We start from the raw sequence: 25,257 nt of genomic DNA, 5'->3' as shown, positions 1-25,257 counted from the left end.
AGATTTAGACAGTTTGAAGCTGTTTTAAAGCAGGTGTGTGTGTGTGTGTGTGTGTGTGTGTGTGTGTGTGTGTGTGTGTGTGTGTGTGTGTGTGTGTTTTCCCTGACCATTTTCAGAGCCTCAACAATAAGACGCAGAGCTTTACACTAAAGCAGTCAGCCTCCTGCCCCCTGCGGTTTTTGTACAAGGCAACGATTCTCCCCGGAGCAAAAAAGTACATCCCTCTCTGCTGATTATAAACCTCAAACACATTTGTTATGCTAATAAGCCCGTCATGGACAAGAAAACATAATGATTTCTCTGTCAGTTTGCAGTAGAGTTTCATCTGTCACCGCAATATCATCTGTTTTATAACCTGTTTTTTTTTTTAATACTTTTCTTTTTATGCTTTTTACTTGTATTTTTGATGCTTTTGTTTCTCTTCAGCACATTGAATGACCTCTGTGTATATAAATAAATGTGCCTTGCCTTGCCAAATATGAATTGTGCAAAGTCGAGGCTTTTCATCAACCTTTTTTAGGAGTTCTAAAGTTTTGCAGCTCAAAAACATCTTTGGCACTGAGATTAAAAATGTGTGCATTAATATTGAACAGTATAATCATGAACACTCTTACACAAGCACATTTAGTGACTGATGTGACTCTGACCTCCCTTTCTTCCAATCTTCATACAGTATTTTTGGCTTTTCAACCAAGACTGGCAACACTGAATATGACAATTTTCTTTTGAGCTGCTGAACGTGCTAACTGAGCTGCATGCTTGAGTTATAATAATGAAATTCTTCTGCACGGAGGAAATCATTTTTTTTCTTTTTTTTTTTGTATTAACATAAAATAGATTTTTTAAATATATTGTTAATTAATTGTACACCCTTGATAGTTTTTGTAGTTAATTGAATGAGCTTTCAGCTAAGCAGAGTTTCAGTTGGATAAGAGGCAGAAATACGGAAGAGTGACCTTTTCTAAATTCACAACCTTCTCCCTGTCTCACACCTCAGTTCTTTATTTTCCTTGGTCATGCCTCACTTCCAGGCGAGTCTTCCGCCAGTCACTCCTCCGTTTGAGTGTGCTTGGTTTTCGCACACAGACCTGCTGAGGGGTTTTTGACTTGATAAAGACGTGCTGTGTTTGTTCAGTTTGTTCCGGCAACAGAGAGGCCCGTGGTGTGAATGTGATTCAGCTGGCTGATTCAGCCCATTAAATAGCTCTATGAAAAGAATGGGCTGCCGGCTTTGGCTTCCTACTGGCTTCCAGTCCCAGGACCCACTGTATGCCTGGCACTGAATGGAAACAATGTCTTTTAGCACTAGTACATGTGACCACTCGCAAGCGGTCATGTGCCCAATGTTGTGTTTGATAGGTGGAAACTTGGACAGCGTCTATGAAACCTGAAGGTACTGATTTGCTGCAAATTAAATATTGGAGTTTTAGTGGGGCACACACATGCAAGTGTGCAACAACACAGGGTTTCCCACAGTAGTTCAGCCCCCTCCTGTAGGTCCACTAGCTTCTGTTACTCAGTACATTTACATGCACGCAACAAACCAGGTTACTCAGGAAATTGGATAGTATGTTTACATGCACTTTAGTAAGTCAGTCCATGCAGCAGGTCGGTAATCATGTTCTCCCCCAACCCAGACCTTATGTTGGAAACATTTCTCACTTCGTGTGTATGTTTGTCTGACATCCAAGTGAGTGGACAGACTTTGTAGGGAAAGGTGGATGCTGACTTATTTAGATTTTCTAGGGGTGTTTTATGAGTTTCAGTCTAATTTTAGATGGAATTATTTTCAATACAAGTATGAATTCCTGTGCGTAATTGACTTTCTCCAGGAGAAATCTAGCAAAGCAAATCAGGTTCATCAAATCTCCTACCCCGATTACCAAAGCCAGATTTCTCCTTTATACAATGTTTAAGAAATCAGGTTACTGCAGAAAGATGATTTGTAAATCCTGTCAAGTGCATGTAGTTAATGGTTTTTTCTGAGGGTCTGAGGATCTTATGTCAGACTCTTTCACACATGATTTCAGATGCTCAGAGTATAACCAATGGCTGGAAAATGTTCTGTGTGGTTCCTCAGGGCTCAATGTTTGGTTTTACTCAGTTCACAGAATCATATTTTTCCCTTCCTTTCTGATGCTAGTGTAGCTTGTGTTCACCGTAGGCTTACCAATATGGACGCCTTGCAATAAATATTGAGTAGACTGTCTGTTTATTGGCCCTGAACAGATACAGTCCAGACTGTAAGTACTTGGATGCCTACATGTTTGATCTTCAGACTCTGTGTTTCAGCACATAAAATAACGGATACTATCTTAAATGTGCCAAGTCTCAGCTTTCATTTGAGCAGGTTTACAACAATATTGAAAAAAACGGTGTGAAAAAAAGACATTTAATACATAGTGCCCAAATTGTAAGTGGTCAAAAGTAATCGGACACTATTGGCTATTAAATGTTTCTTGGGCCTCCAGATCATCCCACCTCATGGAACTGGCATTTATTCATGATTTCACTGCTGAGGATGCAACGGGATGAATGCAGAGGTGCACAGGAGCATGCTGGGAGCTCGGATTCGGCGTCAGAACTCATTGGACGACATTTCATCATTCAGCCGGGCACTGATCCTAAACATAAGGCCAAAGCAACCAAAGAACTTTTCAAGGGGAAGAACTGGAATATCCCTGACTGTCCGAGTCAGTCACCTGACCTCAGTTTGACTGAGCATGCATTCCACTTGCAGAAGACCAGAGTGCCAATTTTATGTGCGCAAGCGCAATGACAGGTACAAAGGGGGTAGGTCTTTGGCATACAGACTGTGTGGGGTGTCTCCAAGCACACCAGCTATTTTGTTTCATGTAGGAGCGGCAGAGGAGCAAAGTGCAAAAGTGCTGGCTGAGGTTGAATATAAATCGGAGGGTGCGGCGGTGACTCTGCCGCTGATTGAGTTTATTTTGGATAAATCTTTAACATTTAACACAGTATCAGCTGGTAGTCTTGTCATTTAACAAATATGTTGGAGATCACCAACATCTCAGATAAGGGCAAGTATCTGGTCAGTTTGTTCTGCATCAGAGCAGTTTCACTGATAAGCGCACACTAACACTGTCTCTCCTATCTGAACACACAAACATTAAAGCAGGTAGTATACGAACTGGCTCTGGCTCTACTGAGCCCCCTAATTAGGGAGATACTGTCTTGTCAGGGCTGCACAGGGATCTTCTGATGGATGTTGTGTCAAAATCAGGAGGAGAGGGTCGAGACACCCTGTTCCCGCCGCAGACAGGGAGGCGCACATGAGTGGAGCTGCCGGAAACAAAGAGCGCTTTTCTCTCAGTCAGAGGGCAAACGGCTGCAGGCCTGGAAAACCTACATCAAACACTTTGTTTCTCTCTCACCACCTTCATCAAGCAAATCAATATTTTCATTCTGCATATTTAAGGTCTAAACAGACTTTACTTTTCATTTTAGGTTCATTCAGACTTTAACGACAAACAGTTTGCCACAATCGTCCTGTACTAAGTGTGTCCTGAGCTAAATGTTTTTTACTTTGTAACTATAGGGAACTTGAAGATGTTTCCAATGGTAGTGCTGAGATATACCTGGATATAGGTTCAACCAACAATTATTTATTCAATTAATTAGCAGATTATTTTCTCAATTAATTGTTTGTCTATAAAATGTCAGAAAACATCCCTGAGCTCAAGCTGACACCTTCAGATGTTGTGTTTAGTTCAACCATATTCATGTATGTTGATCGACAAATCAGTTAATCAACTGCTTGTTTCAGTTCTGCTTTAGTGGTAGAGTTCAAAATTAATTTACACAAATTAAATTACTTTCTGTTATTGTTATAAATATATAGATGAGACAGAGATAATGTGGCTGTAATGGCAGCAAGCTTTTTATTTGTTTATTGCAGTTATAGGCTGAGCGTACTAAAGTGCCTGATTCTAAAATGATTTCAAGTCCCTGAGATGTCTATTTGCTCGCTCTTGCGTTTCAGCACCGCATTACCCAGAGATCACTTGGAGGCTACAGATGTAATGTTTTGTAATGGTTTTTTTTTTTTTGGCTTCAATATTCTGTTGTAGCTTCATTATACAATACAGGTGCAGTTTGAGTTTGTGCAGGTAGCACTCCTCTTTGTACTTCAGTCTCTCCAAACAAAACGTCTGTTACTGCTGAAATGTAAAAACGCAAAACCTACCTGAGAGGCCAGGTGTAGGTCAACACTACATCAGTGTTCTCAGTCTTGCACCAGATTCATAAACACCTGTGTGTTCTGTGTTAGAAACCCAGAATGTCTTCTGTAGCAGCGCAGACTTAACTCAGTGCTATACGGTAAGTCACAAATCATTTATAAGCTACTAAGTGATCACACATTAGCAGGTCAAATTTAGATGCGTATACAATGTATTCTATTCTCACACTAACTGCGTGGTAGATGTGACAATATGTAAATCTGTGTATTTGTGCTTGAGAACAACATGCAACACATTTACTCTATAAATGTTGAGACCGTTGAGAAGCTGCCCAGATACTCTCTGTGATGCTGCCTTTCATCTTATCTCCGCACATTTCTGTATCGCACAGCTCGCTCGGAGTGAGTAACACGTGGAGCCGCTCTCACAGACTGCCAGTCGTGGTTGGAAAAGTGTTATGTTTGTATCACATCTGGCTCCAGTTTAAAGGTTTGACGAAGTGGGTAGACTCCCTGTTGTATTGTTTTACTATCAGAGGGGATTACAATGAACGTTTACTTATTTAATTCCTTAAAAAATGGATGTTGGCTCAACAAATCTCTCAGCAATGGGGGATTTAAAAGGGATTTACTGTTTAGGGTGAAAAACCAGTTGTTAGTTGATGTTGGTAGAGAGCAACAGGAAGGGAAAGGGCACGAGACATTTCGAGAGCATGAGTCTTTGACCTCTGACTCACATGGATGCCCCCTTCTTTGCTTCCTGACTGTTTCTCTCTCACCCTCTTCCACAGATAGTATCCAACGTGCTAATCTTCTCCTGCACCAACATCGTGGGAGTGTGCACCCATTACCCCGCCGAGGGCTCCCAGAGGCAGGCCTTCCAGGAGACCAGGGAATGCATCCAAGCTCGCCTCCACTCTCAGAGGGAGGTCCAGCAGCAGGTGAGAGAGAGAGAGAGAGAGAGAAAGCAGAGATTTATGGTGATGGGAGACAGGGATGTAAGAGCAGAGGGAAGGTATTATTGGAGATTAAATTAAATAGACTTGTCTATTAAAGGAATACTTCACTGAAAACCTAGGTCTTGAATATTAAACACTCAACTCTTGCAGGCTTAAACGATGGCTCTGAAAAGTGTGAACAGTAGCTTGCTCCTTTGTGGAGCACGGCAGCTGTAAAATGTTTGTTTAACACAGTACCAGAGTCTATACTTGAAATATACTGTAGAATGGGCTGGGTGACATATTTTTATTGCCATTTGAAAGGAAAAAGTATTAGACAGGTTTCCCCTTCACAAATTGATTGTGTTTGCTTATTTACTGATCAATTCAGTGTTTGAAAATGCTGCTTATAGCTTTAGCTAAGCCAAGACATGGAAGTCCAGTGTGACATGGCTGCTAGTAGCAGTAATAATACTAACCTGCACTACAGCACTAAGTCTGTGTTTGTTGATGGTGAAGTAATTCCTTTGTCTTAACGCTGCCTGTTTAATCCCTGCAGCTGCAAGAATGTGCCAGGATATAAAATGTGAAAATACTCTGCATCAGACGTTCCTGCGTTGTTTACATGCACGTTACAGGCACACGTTTGTATGAGATTCGCACGTATTGTATTTATAAGTGTCGCTACAAGAGTTTATGAGTAAAATTGACTGTATGCGTACATGTTATTCCCTGGCATACCTTGCATCTGCTATTTTTCCAAATAATTTACAAAGCGATGCATTTTCCATCACTTCGCTTCCTCTGTCAAACCTGAATTACAAGTACGTGGCAGCTAAACGCACACTTACCCATCAGCCACGCATTGATTGCAGATTCTTACAAACTGTTGCCCCTCTCAAGCCATAACAAGCAATAACAGTGAGCTGTCACAATAAGCCACGTGTTCCTCCCTCACCGACTGAGGGCAAAAGAATCCGCCAGGTTATTAAAATCCAGATCTGATCTAATTGCCACAGCGGAGACGCAGCTGAGTAACGTTGTTATTTTGTTCTCAATGCTTCTCAAACTGGACAAAAAAAAGGCTCTAGCTGACAATTTGTGGCTGGTCACTCTGTGCCGGGAGGGATATACTATAGAGGCACGCAGGCAGTTATTGAGGTGAACTTATTGAGGCATGTTAGTCACTCTGCCTCCCCTCTGACAGTCAAAGCCTCCACCTCTTAATTTACTTATACTCTTCCACTGAACTTACCCCCCCTCTCCCACGCTTTCCTGCAGGAACGCCTCCTGCTCTCAGTGCTTCCCCGCCATGTTGCCATGGAGATGAAAGCTGATATAAACGCCAAGCAGGAGGACATGATGTTTCACAAGATCTATATCCAGAAGCACGACAACGTCAGGTAACGTCAGAATGGGATGATGAGGGGATTATAGGTGATATATATAAAAAAACCACTTCTCTTTTACAATCGTACAATCAATCATGTGTTGGCTCTCAAAAATACAATACACCCACACACAAAGATACACACCATCGCATGTTTTCCTCATCCCTCCTTTTTTATGCAGAAGTTTGTTTAAGGCTGCATTTACTGATCACAAGAAATCAAAGAAATTTGATTTAATCTAAACGCACAACAAGAAGCTTTTGTGCACAGTAGCACTATGGTATGTAACCGTTACATAGTGAGTGTTTTGGGGAAAAAAAATAATGTACTCAACTCCATTGAGTCACATGATGATCTTGAGTTTTTAAGGTACTACAGAATCTGATTCAGAAAAGCCAGAACTCTGAAACTGAAACTTGCCGTAATAATGCACATGAAAGTGAGTGAAATGCTCATTATAACTATTAAATGCAATCTCTCTGCTGCTTGTGATTTTGTTCAGTGAAGTTTACAGACAAGCAAAACGATGTTATTTTTAATTCGAATCAGACCTGTTGAATTTAAAGCTCAAATTTTAAACTGCAATTTAACTGTAAAATAAACCACGATTTAATCCAGGTTAATCCTGAATGGTACAGTCCACCCACAGACAGGGGCAGAAGAGGAGGGAGAATTGCAGGCGTTGCCATGACAACTGGCTGCATGGTATTTTCCCAGAGTATTTTTTTTTTTCACCTGTCTCAACATACAGTATCAGTAACCATACAGAGAGTAATAATGTCATGAAAGTACTGTACACTGAAAATTGGAATAAACCAGTTGCTGGCCATAAAGCAAACAACCAAGATTCAGGAATGTAAACTAAATATTTTTTTAACCCTTTACCTTTAAAGAACCTCTATGTCGTATCATTTCAGGGGATTTATTTTTATAAGACCTTTTTTCGGCCTAAAAAAGCTTAAAAACCTTCAGGAATTTATAATATATTCCAAAAACCAGGATTTGTGCTGACATTCAAAAAGTCAAAAAAGTTACTGTCACACAGTTGTATTTGCATATTTACAGCATTTCACTGGAAATCAAACAGAGTTCAGATGCCTGAACTGCTTTGCCTTCATAATATTAAATGTTGGCACGTACCGCTGTCAGATAGTGTGAGTGTTCCCTCTTAAGGTTCAGTTTTATAAACATTTGCCTTTAATGGATACGAAATGTTTTTTGATAGCAGACTAAACACTTTCAGAAAGCTGAAACACTTCACATTCAGTCTGGTTCTGCTGGAGAGTCGCCAAGTGCTTGCTCATTGTGGGAGCTGTTGGGTTTCTTTCTGTAATATTGTGAGGTCTTGACCTTACCCTGGAAAGTTCCTTGAGATTATGCACGTTGTGATTTGGCGCTGCACAAATAAAATTGAACTTAATTGATGTGTTTAGCACCGATGGAGAAGTGTTGATGTTATTTCCTGTTTCCAACACCCTTACCCCCCCCCCCCCCCCCCCCCCCGGTCATAGATCAGGGATCATAGGGAAGTAAGGTAAAAGTTTAAAACATAAACTATTTGTTGTAACAATGTCACATATATACAGTATCTGCTGAAGGGCAGTCCACACAGAAAGTGTTACTGATGTCTGTCACTTGACTATCTCACAAAACAGATCCAAGGTCCTCAGTTTTACTCTGTCTCGTTAAAAAAATAATCTATTAATCAATAAATAAGAAGAATGCATTTTACCCCTGTATACGTTATTATGGAGCCCACCTGAAAACTATTGCTGTTCAGTTACTTTCTGATCTGACAGCCTTCATCTCGTGACGGCCAAACGCAGGTCGAGGTGGACTGAGCGAACGGATGCTTCCGTGGTGTTTACGCACTGCTGACATCTTGTGTTTGATGTGGATTCCCAGAACGTATGGAATTTCCATCATGTGTTGATAGGTGGTCATATATAAAGAGAGATCATAACCCCTGACTCTGTTTAAAGATGGTCTTTGGTGTCTGATGTCAATGGCCCCTTTTGATGTCTGTCTGGTCATCCACTGACTCCTGGTTGATGACTTTGACCTCTTCCTCGTCAGCGCAGCGGATGTTGCTTGTTTCTTGTGTTCATTCAGTCTCTTGTCTCTTATCCAGGATCCTTACAGTTGCAGTGTTGTGTTATCTTAATTGAGAGAGTACGATGTGGGTTTGCTCTGGTAAGTGTGAACACTGATCATTAGAGTCAGATCATTATACACTGTGCTAACCCCACAGGAGAGTTGCAGTTGTGCAACTGTGGTTAGGTTTTGCACCACCTTGTGGTGTAAGAAAGCACTGCACCAAGGTGACTTGTTATTTCTCTCTCTCTCTTTGTATGGGTGTGTGTGTGTGTGTGTGTGTCGCAGCAGCGTTTCCAACTGCGGAGTGAGAGTTTTATGGCCTGTAGCTGTCATAGTCAGCTGGCAGCCCAAATCTCGATACAGAATAGATGCTATTGAAGCCCTTTATCACTTTGATGTGTCCCTTTTTAATCCTCAGGGGCATCAGGTCACGTACTTGGAGCTCTTGTAGACAAAGGTCTTTTCATTGCCATTAAAGCGATCACTATCAGGAATTATCCTTTTTATTTCTCTAAGTTTAAGAGTTCAGTAGAAGTGAGAGTGCAGATTGTTTTTTTTTTTTGGGGCAGAGGTAAAAAATTAGGAAGTTTCCAGGGCATGTGACAGAAGTTACTGTTACTGAAATCAATGTGCACTGAGCCACATGAGAACTTGTGAATAAGTGTGTGCGCACACACACACACACACACACACACATTCAGCCGTTATAACAATGCAGTTGTGTTTTTTTGCAATCAAGAGGCAAATACCAAGAATGTCATGTTGGTTCTCAGTGGATGTGTCCATTAGTGAAGCTGTCAAGCCTAAACCAAATTGAGAAACCTGTAACTCATTCTTACCTGTGAAGAAGTTTTGCCTTTACATAATTAGAAGAGGAAAACTGACAGAAATCTGCACTTAGTTTGGTAGATTTGTCCTACTGTAGACTTTCATGTGAGTCACTGGGGAGCAGGCGGCACATTCGCAGCATCCGTTCAGCTTGGCTAATTTCTGTTCTGTGGTCATGAGTGTGTGGTTAATGGCGAGCTAACCAGGTGTGACTAGGCCTGTCGGGGAGCGAGCAGTGGCTTTTGGTAATTGGGGCTCTGCTGAGAGTCCGAGTAACAACAGGAAGAGAAGTGACAGCTCCCACTGCTCCAGCTAAAGAGTAAGAGGGAAAACAGAGGAAGGTGGAGCGGCGCAGAGGGAGTTACTGGAGCTTGTTGCTGCACTAGATACGCATGGAGTTTTCTATGTTTCGGTCCATCTTCCCTAATTAAGTTAATAAAGTAATTAAGTTCTGAGCACTGAAAAACAGGAACCAGAATAGTTCATTTTTCACGGAGGAACTGTAACAGGCACATAATTATACATTTAGTTGGTCGAATGGATGGGCTCATTATTAGATATCCATGGTGCTCAGACAATGTGTCCTACTGACTTTGGTGATTCCCTGACTTTTTGTCTAGCGCAACCATGAGGTCGACATTTGTGGTTTTGAGTGAAATTTCTCAAAAACTATTGTATGTTGTACCATGAAATTTTGTACAATCAATAATGTTCCTCTCAGGATGAATTGTAATTCAGTTTTCATCTAACGCAATTATAAATTATTATTATAAATTTTCAGATACTTGAAACTAAACTGAACTACAAGTAAGATGATGAACATTGCACCTGCTCAACATCATAGGAAGTCCGCCACTACACTCACCTCTACAGTAGCAGAGCGCATCAGACAAAGCAGCTGCTCTTCTTCTTCTTCTTCTTGGATGTCGATGATGATCTACTGCACATGTAGTAGCGGACGCTGTTAGCAGAGCTGTTAGCGTGGCTGTAGACTTACGCTGGGAACACTCTGCCTGCGTCGCGTGTGCGGAGCAGCTGTGTCGCTGAGTTGCTGCGGCTCACACGCATGTGTGTGTGCTCACATGGGCTGCGTGTCAGCTGTGTCGCTGCTACTGCAGTTCTGTCTTTCTACATAGAGTTTGCAGGCTACTCGAATGTTGGCTTTCTTTTCATTATAGATTAATTTCTGAATTATTTTTGACAGAAAACATCAGTAAAGTGCCACTATCTCCACATGCAGCCATTAAAATGGTTAAAAAATATTTGTATTTTTTCATGTCTGTGACATTCAGATTCAGCCTAGACATTGATAGCTATGGTGGAAGGTGTTATTTTTATATAATGTTATATAATGTTGCTGATCTAAATATGACATCAATGGGTCTTTTCTCACTGAGAGGCGTGAGACGCATGTCACATGGACAGTGTGTCCACTCTAACCCGTTAACATGGTTGCCGAAATAGAAACAGACGTTTCGCAGCCGACACATATACACACACACACCATGTCACGAGTGTGTTCCTAGCCTTAGTCTTATTTCTGTGTAGCTTAGACTAAGTCCTTTTGAGGCCTAATAATTAAATATGAAAGAATAATATGGATATGTAAGATCTGCCTGCAGTCTCAGTCATTTTTCAGTTTTTTTTAGGATTGTACCAGCTTAAAACACAAGAGTCGAATATTTTCTGCTTCAAAATGTCAAGTCATGAAGTCAAGTGTTCTTTAGGGAGTCAAGTCTTTTATGGTAATTAAGTCCTACTCAAGTGTCAAACCCTAATTTTTCTGATTTTAAGTTTCCAGTCCACAGCTCTCCTACTCTCTCTCCATCTATGTCCACTCTCATAGGCAATAGTGGGAATTAGCAGCAACAGTGCATGGAGTGAACTCAACCCAAATTCAAGGTATAATTTGCACCATTGAAGGTAGGCTTTTTACTTTACAACAAATAGTACCTTACTTACTTGGGACGTCTATGTGGTTGTGGCCCAACAAGAATTTTTTTTTTTTTTCCCTCAAAGGTAAAATTCTGCCCACCTTGTCCTGAGAGTTTGGCATCCCACTTGCATTAGTCCTCTGGAGTAAAGTCATGTCCTGTGGCTTCAGCAATGTGGCCAAAATGTGTGCTGACTAAGGTATTATGCAAGAGGGCTTTGGGGCGGATGTTTTGATGCTGCCGGGTCGCCCTGTGAGTGTTCAAGAAATATTCTTAAAAAGAACGCCGTGACTGTAGCTTTTGTTGCTGTTATGTAGGCCAGCAGCACCCTGCAGAGAGAGACATGGAAAGAACATTGCATAAATTAGAGGAGCTGAACTTACCTTTGTTCTCCATGTTCTAATTGAAGTAAGGACAAGAACTGACACTGTCCAGCGAACACACATGGTTTTAGTGTGTGTGCCCAACAAGAATATGTGCGTGTGTGTGTGTGTGTGTGTGTGTGTGTTACATAAGGCTGTTCTGCTGATGAGGTTGGAGCCAGGCCTGCGAATCTGTCCGTGGTCGCAGACGGCAGCAACGCATGCAGAACACATACGACTTACGAGTCAGCTGATGTTCGCTGCCTTTATACACGAGTTAAGCTAAGATCGCTCATCTAACGTGGGTGACAAATCACACTAAAGGAATATTTAACCCATGAAGTGTTGTACTTTATTACCAGATGATCTGTATCCATCTTGAACAAGTCTCCAGATGCCAATACATACTGTAGTATGGCATAGGGAGGGCAGCATGAATATACACTGTTTGCAAATGAGCAGAGAAGGAGTTCATTCAGTGGGTGCAACAAGGTTGGCCAAGAATCTGAAAGAGAGAGAAAGAAAAGAACAGGAGATGACGACAGTTATGGATAGGATGAGTAATAGATAGCAGTGAATGACATGATGAAGTTGGGAACGAAGGAAGAAAAGCTGAAAAAGTCTGAGCCAGGCAACGATTAAAAGGACGGAAGAGTCTGTGTGTTTGTGTGTGTGCGTGTGTGTTTTCCTGGCTGAGGTTAGCGAGCCACCAGCAGAGCTGTAGAGCTAAGCAGCTGGGGGCAGATAAAAGGCAGCTGGCCAGTGGCAGTGCTAGTGCCAGACGAGAGGGGATCACAGGGTCAGGCAATGCCAGCGCAGCACAGCTTTGGTTCAGCTGAGATTTGACCCAGAACAGATTTTGCAGCAGCAGCTCTGCAAGCAGGAAAAGAAGACTGCCTATATCCAGTTGTACGCAGATGTTTATTGCATGTTTAGTGGAAAAGGGCTGTTGGTTGAGTACCCAATGTTTCCTGCAGTGTTTGTAGTTACTTGTATTTATTCTTCTTTTAAAAAACAATTCGGGACCATTCTGGAAGTGACTGTTTTCTCCAGCCTGTGGTTCTCAGTTACAGCTGAATTCATCACTGAAGGCTCTGTTTGTCCCGAACCCAAAATATAAACTGATCTGAAACCAAAAGCAGAGTCACATATTTATCTCTAGGGCATTTATCTTTTTCTTGAACTTACTGTGTGGTTATCATTTGAAACCTTTCATGTCTGCGTTGTTATCAGTTCTTGTTCAGCGATCGTTCAAAGAGGGAAAAAAATGACTTGAACGCAAGTTAACCCTTCGACTGCAGCTATGTTTATTCCATCAGATGCAACGTTTAAAAAATGTCTGACGTTCTTCTCCTGCGAGACTACAGGTCCTCTCAGTTCAGGATCTTCTCTGCAGTCACTGTCACTTAGACAAAAAGCAAACCTCCTCAGGATTTAACAAGTGACTCATCACCACGGTAACCATTAAATGGGACTTAAAGACCCCAGGTATTTTTCTCATAACCTCTGTCACTCTGTTCCTTTTCTCCCTCATCACCCACTGTCGCCTCTGATGTGGGAAGTGGCCTTGCTCTGTGCTTCATTGTGGCAGTGGAGAGTGTGGGGAGCGACTGATAATCCATCAGGAAATCTCTGCATTATGTATTTGGCTAAAAATAGATTCAGTATCTATAAGACGGAGAGGATAATGTAGTTTTTACACTGCGAAAATGCACATCCTAATATTTTAATCTAAAAATCCAACCTGTTATTGAATCTCAAAAGCTCATTTAAGTCACATTGATGGCGTACACTGAACTCACCAATGTTCAGTCCATTCAAGGGCTAATCATCCATCCTGCTTTATAACACACATGCATGTTAAGAGAACTTCATACTTTTTAAACAGCCCAGTGTTTTTCATGTAATTTTTTAATTGGGATACAAAGGTTTCATTGATGCACACCTTAAAACAAGTGGATTAAAGCACTCTTCTCTCATGGTCGACCATCGCTGCTCCTACCCAGAGTGATAGACCTGTTTCTGAGCTCAAACCCACCGGACACAAGTGTCTGGTTTCACTCGACCTCCCATGCAACAGTTCCCAGAAAACAATCAATTATTCTCAGAAATGTGTACCCCAGAGTGGGGACTCTTAATCCCTTTCAACTTGAGATCCAAATTGAGTAAATTTAGGAATCTTGAAGCCCAAGTTCATTAGAACACGTCAGTGCTCTTGACATGTGGGCAGCCGGGAAACAAAAGTCTGTGAAGCCTGTAAAAACCTTGCCGTAACACTAATGATAAAATGAATGCCACATACCCGGAGTACGGCTCACTTTTACATGCATATAGGAACATAACCTGCTACACGTCCTGCCCACACACACTGTACAAACACACCCTGTTCTTGGCTGTGCAGCAGGCACCTACCCTGTGAGATTCATGTGAGCTTGTTTGGTCTGAAATCTTTGTTTATTCATAGCTTTCTCTTCTTCTTCCTGGGGGTCTGCCTCAGAGAGACACTTCTCCTTAGATCCAAGATTCAAGGTTCAATCATTTATTACCATTTCAATGAAACATTGATTGGAGTTTGTCTTGCTGTGTGTGTGCTCCAGGGAGACCAAAAGTACAATACAAATACACAGCAGCATAAGCACATCAAAAGTCTATCAAACTAAATAAAACATCCGCACAAGCATATAAAGTAGTGTAACAGAGCAGATGAAACACAAAGCGCCAGGTGCATTAAAAAACGTGTTTGGGGACGCAGTTAATTGGAGTTCATTAGTCAGGAAACAGTTGCAATATCTGGCTTCACAAACTCAAACAATGGACGATGCTCCAGCTACATAAGAGTAGATTTGGATAATATTCCACTCAGTTGGACAACATTTCTTTAATCAGATGGGTAAAACTTGATTTGGGAGGTGGGTCGCTTTTTGTACCATTAGGACGGTTTCCATCAGGAGGTTAGGCTGTGTTCCAGAGGTTTTCAGTAAGGGAGTCATGGAGGGAGAGCAGTGAGGCAAAGTGCTGTGTGAGGTGAAGGGACACGTGCAAGCAGTTGCGAACAAAAGGGAGTTAGCTATTGTAGACTGGCCCACTCATCAACACCCATCTACAGCCGCAGCAGGTGGCAATTAAGGTAAGGCCACTTTTAAACCCTTGACACTTGATTGCTGCAGTTTGTGTCAAAAACCTGACTCATAACTCTGAGCACACAGGCGTGACACACATGTTTTTTAGATTCAGTGCGACTCGCACTTTGAGAGGGGCGTCGGCGTGGTTGCTTCGTATTAATAGGACACTACTACTGCTATATGTAAGAGCAGCAGTGGCGTGAATAATCGGCCCGAAAGCCAGTGAATGGTCAGATTATGATGACTTGTGTGTGATCGAAAGAGTCAGCTGACACAGATCAGCTGATGGCCTGTTGCGCCTGAACTAACACAGTTCTCCATTGACATTAGATAGATAGATACTTTATTTATCCCCAAGGGGAAATTCATGCGTCCATTAGCTCATTGTCATTATCATCATAATGTAAGTTCCTTAATTATGATGTCAGTTGGCCCTTATCTTTAGTCATATTATGACGAAGATTGAACCGTTCCAATAGATGTAATATGGCTAACAGGGAATAGTGATGCTGTTTTTAGGTTAAACTGTGAAAACCAGCCCCAAACAAAAGCACACAACAGGTTGTGGATGCAGTTGTCCTCTATTGTTTATGTACTTCTTTATGTTGGACCGAGTTTATCACTTTTACACTCTCATTGAATGCCGAGGTCAATAATTAGAAGCCAGTAGAATAAATGAGATAAAGGTTGAAGGTTATTTTATGTTAATTTGATCACTGCGGATCCCACAAGGAGCTGGTGAGTCGAGCTGGTGAGTTATTGTCAAAGTTGCTGCAAGGAAGACAGTGCTGCGCAGTGATAAGCTGCAAAAGACAGAGGGCATGGTATTGCCTTCTGAGTTATGAGACGTACGAAGTTCATCACATGTTTCACCCCAGGAGGAAATCGGTGACCGGAGAATAAATATGCTTATTATTGAAGAAAGAAAATGTGAACCGCGAGATTGGGACTTTGTGCGGTAGGAGGTTATGATGCTTCACAAAACAACTTGAGCCATTCAGGACAAGCTTGCTCGTGGGTTTTATCTGCGAGTGTTCTTGAGGCCAACATGACTGTCTCCCACAGCTGCTGCTGAGCCTATTACTGTCTCTGCCTGCCAGCCTGGTCCCTTGCTCCTTGTTTCTTTCTGAGAGAAATGAATTCAGCCCGGTGCGATCGTCTGTCCTGCCTGTGTGCCGGGGTTAGGAGAGGAATGAAAATGCCTCAATCGCAACGAGACCTTTGCTGTATCAGTTTACCTTGTTTATTTTTTTTATAACCGCAAAGTTACTTGCAAATGTATTATGTCTCATTTCTCTCTCCGTCTCACACACACACACATACACACACACACACACACACATACACACACGTCCTTTTGCCAGGACAAGAACTCATTAGCACAAATGCTACATCAAGTACTTTTTAACACCAGATAACAGGTATTGTATTACATTTAGATATGACTTTAAAAAGCAGCTTCAATCACAGTCTCACACCTGTCACCTCCATCAGTGGCTTCAGGGTACATCTTGACCAGAAAAATCACATGAGTGAGAGAGAGAGAGAGAGAGAGAGAGAGAGCAGGAGAGCGAGCAAGAGGGAGAGAGAAGGATAGTGACGTGTTGTGGTGGTTGGTTCAGACTGCGCGGCCCACCGTCATCTCCCTCACATCTGTCTCCCCAACGAACTCTTCGGTTCAGTCCACCCACTGGCTGTTTATGTGTCTGTATCTTTATCATGGTTTAAAGACTGAGGGAACCGGCAGTGGACTGTTGCTGAGTCGTTTTACATGAATGACAAAGTTGAAAAAGAAAACAAAAACATACAGAAGTTATCTCGACAAAAACCAAACTGCTTCAGATAGTTGTGCATCTAGCAGCAGACGACAGAGAGTGGGTCCCAGTACAGCTCCCAGTGAGTCCAGTTCAAACTCCAGTCAAGCTTTACAGCATAAGCCTTAGGCAGAGTTTATTTAGCAGGGAAAAACATAAATAAAATTCAATACAAAGCAAAATGCACAGCAGTAAATACCAGCTACCTTATTTATTAATGTTCAGTGTGTAGACTGTTTATATGGCTGTTTTTCAGACTGTAGCCACTTTGTTGTTGTAGTTATGAACTGGAATATGAGACGGTTTGTTTTATATAGTTTCTCCTCACAAACTAAAATAGTAAAATCATCATTGAATCTGTAACGGAATGTGTAAATAACAATTAAATTATTATAAAATTACAGAATATATCAATGTGAGTCATGTGCTGGTGTTTCTATTTCACATATTGTTTTACAGATCATCATAGTTCATTTAACCTGTTTACTACATGATTCTTGTTTAGTGTGACACGTGCCATATGTGATGTTCTGTCTCCACAACAAATCAAATATCCCAGGCCTATTTTTTTTAATCCTACTTTGCCACTGATCAGAGATCATGTTAGACTGAACAGAAATCAGTAGACTACAGCTCTTCGAGCATAACACTGATGTTATTTTTGTTCTGATATTATAAAATCATGAGTAATTGTCATAAAAAAGACAGGTGCATGCTCAGTGATGTCTGCCTGACGTGGAACTACTCCATCCACCCGTGTTTCTGAATAAACGATGTTGAATTCTGTCTCTCTCGTCTTTGTGTCTCTGCAGCATCTTATTCGCAGACATCGAGGGTTTCACCATGCTGGCGTCCCAGTGCACAGCGCAGGAGTTGGTGATGACTCTCAATGAACTATTTGCCCGTTTTGACAAGCTGGCAGCGGTAAGGACACAATCGCACGCATGTATATACAGTATGTCATGTCCACAAGCAGTGCTTATATTTTAGTTTGCATACTTCTATTGGATTTGTTTTATCTGGTTTTTTTGTTTTTTTTGAATGACGTTTGTTTGGAGAAAGATCACAAAGCAAATATCAAAGACGCCTATTAAGAAAGCAGGCGAGAGAATTATTTATTAATGTCAATGGGCAGAAAAAATTAAAAAGTAAAAGTACTTAAAAAAGTTTCCCTATTCTATTATTCATTATAACATACAATGTTAGTTTGAGGTCAGAGAAGCCTGAGCGTGTTTCTGAGAACCTTCCTCCTTCTGGTGACTGTGGGTGAAGTGAATAACTTACTCATTGAGAGTTATAGAGTACAACCTGCAGCTAGTAATAGATAGAGAAAGCTCACATAGTCACCTGCTCTTCCTGCGGCCTGGTGTTTATTTGACCTGTGGCTGCGCCAGCATCTGAAGCTATGTGGACCTGTGGTTTGTCCACAGAGAGGCATGTCACATGACCTTGTGTGGCTCTTACAGATGACTGCTGTGCAGAGCTGTGGTACCGCTCTCTCATCAGGTTACTAGTTTGTTGTTTTCACATTGTAGGGATGAAAAACTATTTCCGTTGGTGCAAAGATGTTCCTGTTTCAAGGCTCATCTCTGGTGTTACTTTAGTTTCATGCTCGGATAAAAGCTGGAGCCTGATCACATCCTGAATGTGCGCAGACTACGTAAATGCCTGATGGCCATGAGACCATGAAACCTTTTGCAGAGGAATAGTTAGGAGCACTGGCTCCGCAAATGTCACGTCAGGACTTCAAACTGCTCTTTGCTCTTTAAACTGAAGGTGTTCACATGGAAGACTAGAGGAAGTAAAGCTATTCTGAAGCTGGTCAGCAGGAGCAGTAGCTGCAAGACCTTGAGGTGTTTGATTTTTTTACCATCCCCAACTGTCTGAATGTTTGATGTATTGTTGAAACACTGGTAATATAATCATATCCAACCAATCCAGTGCAGCTGTGCTCCGTTTAAAATGAACTGAACTTTCAGGGCAAACAACGGGAGCCAGCGTGAACAAGGTGTAACAGAATTTACACTGAATATTGATGCTTTACTGCAGTTGTCTTTGTTTAGCATCTGTTTGTTCAAACCCATCCCAACTCCAAGGTTGTGACATATTTGGTGATCACTGGCATGGTCCCTATCAGGCACTTTCATGTCACAACCTGGGGGTGGAGCTCTACCCAAGGGGTCGCTAGATAAACTGGAGGAATCATCAGACGGTTAAAAGGCCAGTAAAGCAGAAAAATCTTCACTCTTTTTTTTTTTTTTTTTTTTTTTTTTACTTTTTCCCAATTAATTATTGGAAAATTTAACTCTCAAAATAAAAATAAAAAATACAGTAATGAAATACTAACATTAAAATAATAACATATAAAAACAGACATTTGCACAGATTTCCAGGGTTTAGAGGGCAGCTCCAAGATTTCTATTTCCTATCTGCCATCAGCTTCCTGCAGCCTTTCTAATATTTCTATTTTTTTTGTAATATCTAATATCACAGCTTCATAAGCAGCACATTCATGAATATTGATAGTTTCTTTATCCAGAAGCTTCACTGTTTATCCAGCCAACGCTCAATGTATGTAATTTGTTTGTGAAAGGTGAAACGATGTGCTAATCAATATTTATGAGTGAAACAGGCACAATGGCATTATAAACCAGAAACGTTGCTACTGACGCTTTTATGTCCATGCCAGATGTACCTTGTGTCTGTGTGTATATACACACACACACACACACACACACACACATTCTCTGTCTGTGCTCTGTACACAGTGGTCTTTTTGTATTTTCCCAGAGCCATGTGTTAGAGAGATACTCAGGTGGCTATCATGAGACACAGTGTTCTCCCAAGCCCTACACACCTACACACACACACACACACACACACACACACACACACACACACACACATACACACACACACAAAGACTATTTTATGGTCGTCCCACACACTGCTAAGAGTTCTTTTAATATTAAGGCTAATGTGTAAAATCTATGCTAAAATGCAGTTATTGTGGAATCCTGCTCTCCATGTCCATGTAAGACTTTGTCATAACTGCAAATGCGTGTCTTCTCCTGTCAGCAGAAAAGATTTGGCTCTGAGGGTGAAAAAAAAAACCTACTTACCTCTAGTGTTATCTTTACATGCAGATCATTTTGGTTTGTTCAGTGGAAACAGCGGCTGGTAATGAGGGTGGTGAGAGCAGTTAGTCAGTTATCACTATGAGCAACAGCTTTGAGATTACACATAGTCATTTTATCCAGTGTTAGTATGAAAAAATACTGATAAGACGGCTTCAAGTCCTTGCGACTGTAGTTTTGAGAAACAAGTGTGTTTAAACACTTGCTTCCTTCGAAAAGCATTTTTTGTTGCTTATTCCTGATTGGAAACTTTTATATTACTGTGCTGTGGTTTAATGCTTTTGCTATCTAAATTACTGTATTACTATCCCTGAAATGAAATCAAATGGAAAAAAACTCACTTCCTGGGAAACCTCTGATTTCTGTTGAAAGAAGAAAAGTAAACACATTAAAAATAACTGGACCAACAAGGACATCGCATGGCAAAAGATTTGCTCATCATCAATCTGCAATAGTTGTCCAAACTTAAAGGTCATTGCCTGGAAACTATGGATTCACATTTTTGTTGAATAAATGAAGTTTAACTGCAAATGAAAACTGTGGAGAATTAATCATTCAATGGTATTTATTTTCACTTCATACATTAGATCATAAGGTTGGTCATATTACCAATTCCTCTTAGAAGAACACAGTCTGTGAGGGGAAAAAATTTAACGGCAACATATAGAAAGCAGATTTACACACAGGATCATTTCATCCCTTAATGCATCATAGAGTTAATATAGGAGCATCTTTAAGGAAAGTCCTGACCGCAGGTTATTACTGGGGTTGGTGGCAAGGAAGGAATTCTATGACCTGCAGCCATTTTGCTGTGTTGCTTCAATGGCTTGACATGTGGTACTGGAAGTTTAGCATTAATGTTAGGCATGTATCACACCCTAAATCCTTCTTCTATTTAATCAGAGTCACTTGAGGGACTTGTTATTCACAGATTTTGCACTTGACTTATTCACTTACACATATTTAAAAAAATATTTTTGCTACTTAGCTGGACATGACAAGGGATTAGAAGAAACCATTGCTGCTATAAATTTGCCAACTGTGAAAGTTGGTCTTAGCTACAACAGTTGCATGATCATGATTTGTAGTGGGCATCTTTGTTTCTCTGCATACAATATTCCTCAGTACACAAATACAGGCACAGACATATGAGCGCACACATACTAAAAACCCCGGGTCCCACAGGTCCTACACCACCGCTTACAGTAGACACTAATATGTAAGGATGAATGAACCTATGGTGTATAAATAGATCAAGCTGTAAAGCCCCCAAGGGAAGAAATGTAAAAGGGAAGTCATTATGAAACCCCCCAAAGTAAATCCAATGTATGAGCTGCTGTACATTTCCAGTAAGTTGTTCTCTCTCTTCTCTGAAAGGAGAACCACTGTCTGCGGATTAAGATCTTGGGAGACTGCTACTACTGTGTGTCTGGGCTGCCAGAGGCGAGGGCTGACCATGCCCACTGCTGTGTGGAGATGGGTTTGGACATGATAGAGGCCATCTCGTAAGTTGCTCAGTCTCTGTAGCCGATCTGCATGACTCTTTTGTGTTAGCAATTAGCAGTATCCCCTCTATCAATTTACCATCATCATTATTCAATTATCTGTCACTGTTTGGCCTGTTCAGATTAGCAAAGGTCTGTGTAGGGCCCTATCCCAGCCTCCCTGGGGCAACTACACAAAGGAAACCTGTGACATTTTGGGGAAAAAAAAAGGCAAATTCTCTTTTTTGTGAAGTTAGATTAGAAGATAATCCAAAACTTGTTTTTAGGCTAAATAAATATCTGCTGTCGTCCTCACTACTGCAGAAACTTCACATAAGAAATTCAACCAACATCCATCCTGGTTGGGTACACTTTTTAGATTTGATGTCAAATGGCTCTTACACCAAAGCCAAAAAGTCTCTAAATCTAGTGATAAATGTTCGGACATTCGTGATTATTGTTTTGATGTTTCTTGCAGGCTGGTACGGGAGGTAACTGGGGTAAATGTGAACATGCGAGTGGGTATCCACAGTGGCAGGGTGCACTGCGGAGTGCTGGGACTCAGGAAGTGGCAGTTTGATGTCTGGTCCAATGACGTCACATTAGCCAATCAGATGGAAGCTGGGGGCAAAGCTGGGTATGTCTCTCCAGTTATCAAGCTCCAAACTACCCATAAACCAGTCCATTGTACTAAAACTGTGTGTACTGCCGGTGTTGATGTGTGTTGTTCTCATTTCAGGCGTATTCATATAACTAAGGCCACTATGAATTATCTGAATGGGGACTACGATGTGGAGCCGGGATCAGGGGGAGAGAGAAACGCCTACCTGAAGAAGAACAACATAGAAACCTACCTCATTGTGGGCTGCAGTCAGAAAAGGGTACAGTCCTCACCATTGTCTGAATTTGCAAAGGCCAAAGCCCTCATAAAAAAAAAGATACAACATATTGATAGCATATTATTATGTTTCTTTAATATTATTATTTAGAACTGCATATGGTACAGAAAAATCCCACAACAAGCTGACAGAAACATAGCCCTGACATATTACCACCTTATAAAATTGTCAGGTCCACTGCATTAGCAAATATTATACATAAGACAAACGCAAAGAAGCATACCTTTGCAGGTAGTGTACAGTAGAGTCTTTGGTTGACTGAGACTTAAAACCAAAGCAATGAATTAAATGTCCCATATCGTATAAAGTGAGATTTTTTGATTGTAAAGCAGGTCTAGGTTCTATATTAATATTATAATACTAATACTATAATACTATGATGATTTTTGACGTTTTCATACCTTTGTATACTATGACGTTTTAATGCCATAGCATACTATGACGTTTTTAGACCTTAGCATACTATGAAGTTTTAATGCCTTAGTATACTATGACGTTTTTAGACCTTAGCATACTATGAAGTTTTAATGCCTTAGGATACTATGACATTTTAATGCCTTAGGATACTATGACGTTTATAGACCTAAGCATACTATGAGGTTTTAATGCCATAGCATACTATGACGTTTTAATGCCTCAGGATACTATGACGTTTTAATGCCATAGCATACTATGACGTTTTTAGACCTTAGCATACTATGACGTTTTATTGCCTTAGCATACTATGACGTTTTTAGACCTAAGCATACTATGACGTTTTAATGCCTTAGTATACTATGACGTTTTAATGCCTTACTATGCTATGACGTTTTCTGATGTTTTTATGCCTTCCTACACTATGACGTATTTTGACATTTTTATGTCTTATACTATGATTTTTTTCAATGTTTTTATGCCTTACTATACTATGACTTTTTTTGATGTTTTTATGCCTTAATACACTATGACGTTTTTTGACGTTTTTGTACGTTACTATACTGTGACGTTTTTTCATGTTTTTATGCCTTACTATACTATAAAGTTTTTATGCCTTACTATACTATGAAGTTTTGTGACGATTTTTGACCTTAATATACTATGACGTTTTTTGACGTTTTTATGCCTTACTATACTATGACGTATTTTGACGTTTTTATACCTTACTATACTATGACGTTTTTATGCCTTACTATATTTTGACATTTTTTGACGTTTTTGTGCCTTACTAATTTTTGACATTTTTGACATTTTATGCCTTACTATACTATGACGTATTTTGACGGTTTTATGCATCACTATACTATGACATTTTTTACCTTAATATACTATGACGATGTTTGACGTTTTTTACCTTAATATACTATGACGTTTTTTGACGTTTTTATGCCTTACTATACAATGACCTTTTTTGACGTATACTATGACGTTTTTTCATGTTTTTATGCCTTACTATACTATAAAGTTTTTTACCTTAATATACTATGACGTATTTTGACATTTTTATCCCTTTCTATACTATGACGTTTTTTGACGTTTTTATACCTTACTATACTATGACGTTTTTTCATGTTTTTATGCATTACTATACTATGACGTTTTTTACCTTAATATACTATGACGTTTTTTCATGTTTTTATGCATTACTATACTTAAACGTTTTTTGACCTTAATATACTATGATGTTTTTTGACGTTTTTATGCCTTACTATACTATGATGTTTTTTGTCGTTTTTATGCCTTACTATACTATGACGTTTTTTGACATTTTTTGACCTTAATATACTATGATGTTTTTTCATGTTTTTATGCCTTGCTATACTATGACGTTTTTTGACCTTAATATACTATGATGTTTTTTGACGTTTTTATGCCTTACTATACTATGATGTTTTTTGTCGTTTTTGTACCTTACTATACTATTACGTCTTTTCATGTTTTTATGCCTTACTATACTATGACGTTTTTATGCCTTACTATATTTTGACATTTTTTGACGTTTTTATGCCTTGCTATACTATGACGTTTTTTGACCTTAATATACTATGACGTTTTTTCATGTTTTTTTGCCTTAATATACTTTTGACATTTTTTGACATTTTTGTGCCTTACTATACTATGACGTTTTTTCATGTTTTTATGCCTTACTATACTATTACGTTTTTTACCTTAATATACTATGACGTTTTTTGACGTTTTTATGCCTTGCTATACTATGTTTTTTGACGTTTTTGTGCCTTACTATACTATTACGTTTTTTGACGTTTTTATGCCTTACTATACTATGATGTTTTTTGACGTTTTTATGCCTTACTATACTATGAAGTTTTTTGACCTTAATATACTATGACGTTTTTTCATGTTTTTATGCATTACTATACTATGACGTTTTTTGACGTTTTTATGCCTTACTATACTATGACGTTTTTTGAAGTTTTTATGCCTTACTATACTATGACGTTTTTTGACGTTTTTATGCCTTACTATACTATGATGTTTTTTCATGTTTTTATGCCTTGCTATACTATGACGTTTTTATGCCTTGCTATACTATGATGTTTTTTGACCTTAATATACTATGACGTTTTTTGACGTTTTTATGCCTTGCTATACTATGACGTTTTTTGACCTTAATATACTATGACGTTTTTTGACGTTTTTGTGCCTTAATATACTTTGACCTTTTTTGACGTTTTTATGCCTTACTATACTATGACATTTTTTCATGTTTTTATGCCTTACTATACTATGACGTTTTTTACCTTAATATACTATTACGTTTTTTGACGTTTTTATGCCTTACTATACTGTGTTGTTTTTTGACGTTTTTATGCCTTGCTATACTATGACGTTTTTTACCTTAATATACTTTGACGTTTTTTGACGTTTTTTGACCTTAATATACTATGACGTTTTTTGACGTTTTTATGCCTTACTATACTATGACGTTTTTTCATGTTTTTATGCCTTACTATACTATGACGTTTTTTACCTTAATATACTATGACGTTTTTTGACGTTTTTTGACGTTTTTTGGCGTTACTATACTATGACGTTTTTTCATGTTTTTATGC

The 25,257-nt window shown here is 39.8% G+C and overlaps 1 protein-coding gene across 1 annotated transcript in view; it reads left to right on the top strand.

Moving 5' to 3' along the window:
* Positions 1-25,257, top strand: part of adcy5 (adenylate cyclase 5) — an 84,071-nt gene that overhangs the window by 34,629 nt on the left and 24,185 nt on the right. The window contains exons 2-7 of the mRNA XM_022740648.1: positions 4,993-5,142; positions 6,421-6,542; positions 17,500-17,611; positions 21,202-21,329; positions 21,787-21,945; positions 22,048-22,189. Of these exons, the coding sequence (XP_022596369.1) occupies positions 4,993-5,142; positions 6,421-6,542; positions 17,500-17,611; positions 21,202-21,329; positions 21,787-21,945; positions 22,048-22,189 (813 nt within the window). The remainder of the gene's footprint in view (positions 1-4,992; positions 5,143-6,420; positions 6,543-17,499; positions 17,612-21,201; positions 21,330-21,786; positions 21,946-22,047; positions 22,190-25,257) is intronic.

This window comes from Seriola dumerili, unplaced genomic scaffold (genome assembly GCF_002260705.1).
Source record: "Seriola dumerili isolate Sdu_G_001 unplaced genomic scaffold, Sdu_1.0 BDQW01000052.1, whole genome shotgun sequence".
Taxonomy (NCBI): Eukaryota; Metazoa; Chordata; class Actinopteri; order Carangiformes; family Carangidae; genus Seriola; species Seriola dumerili.
This window is presented reverse-complemented; position numbering and strand designations above follow the sequence as displayed.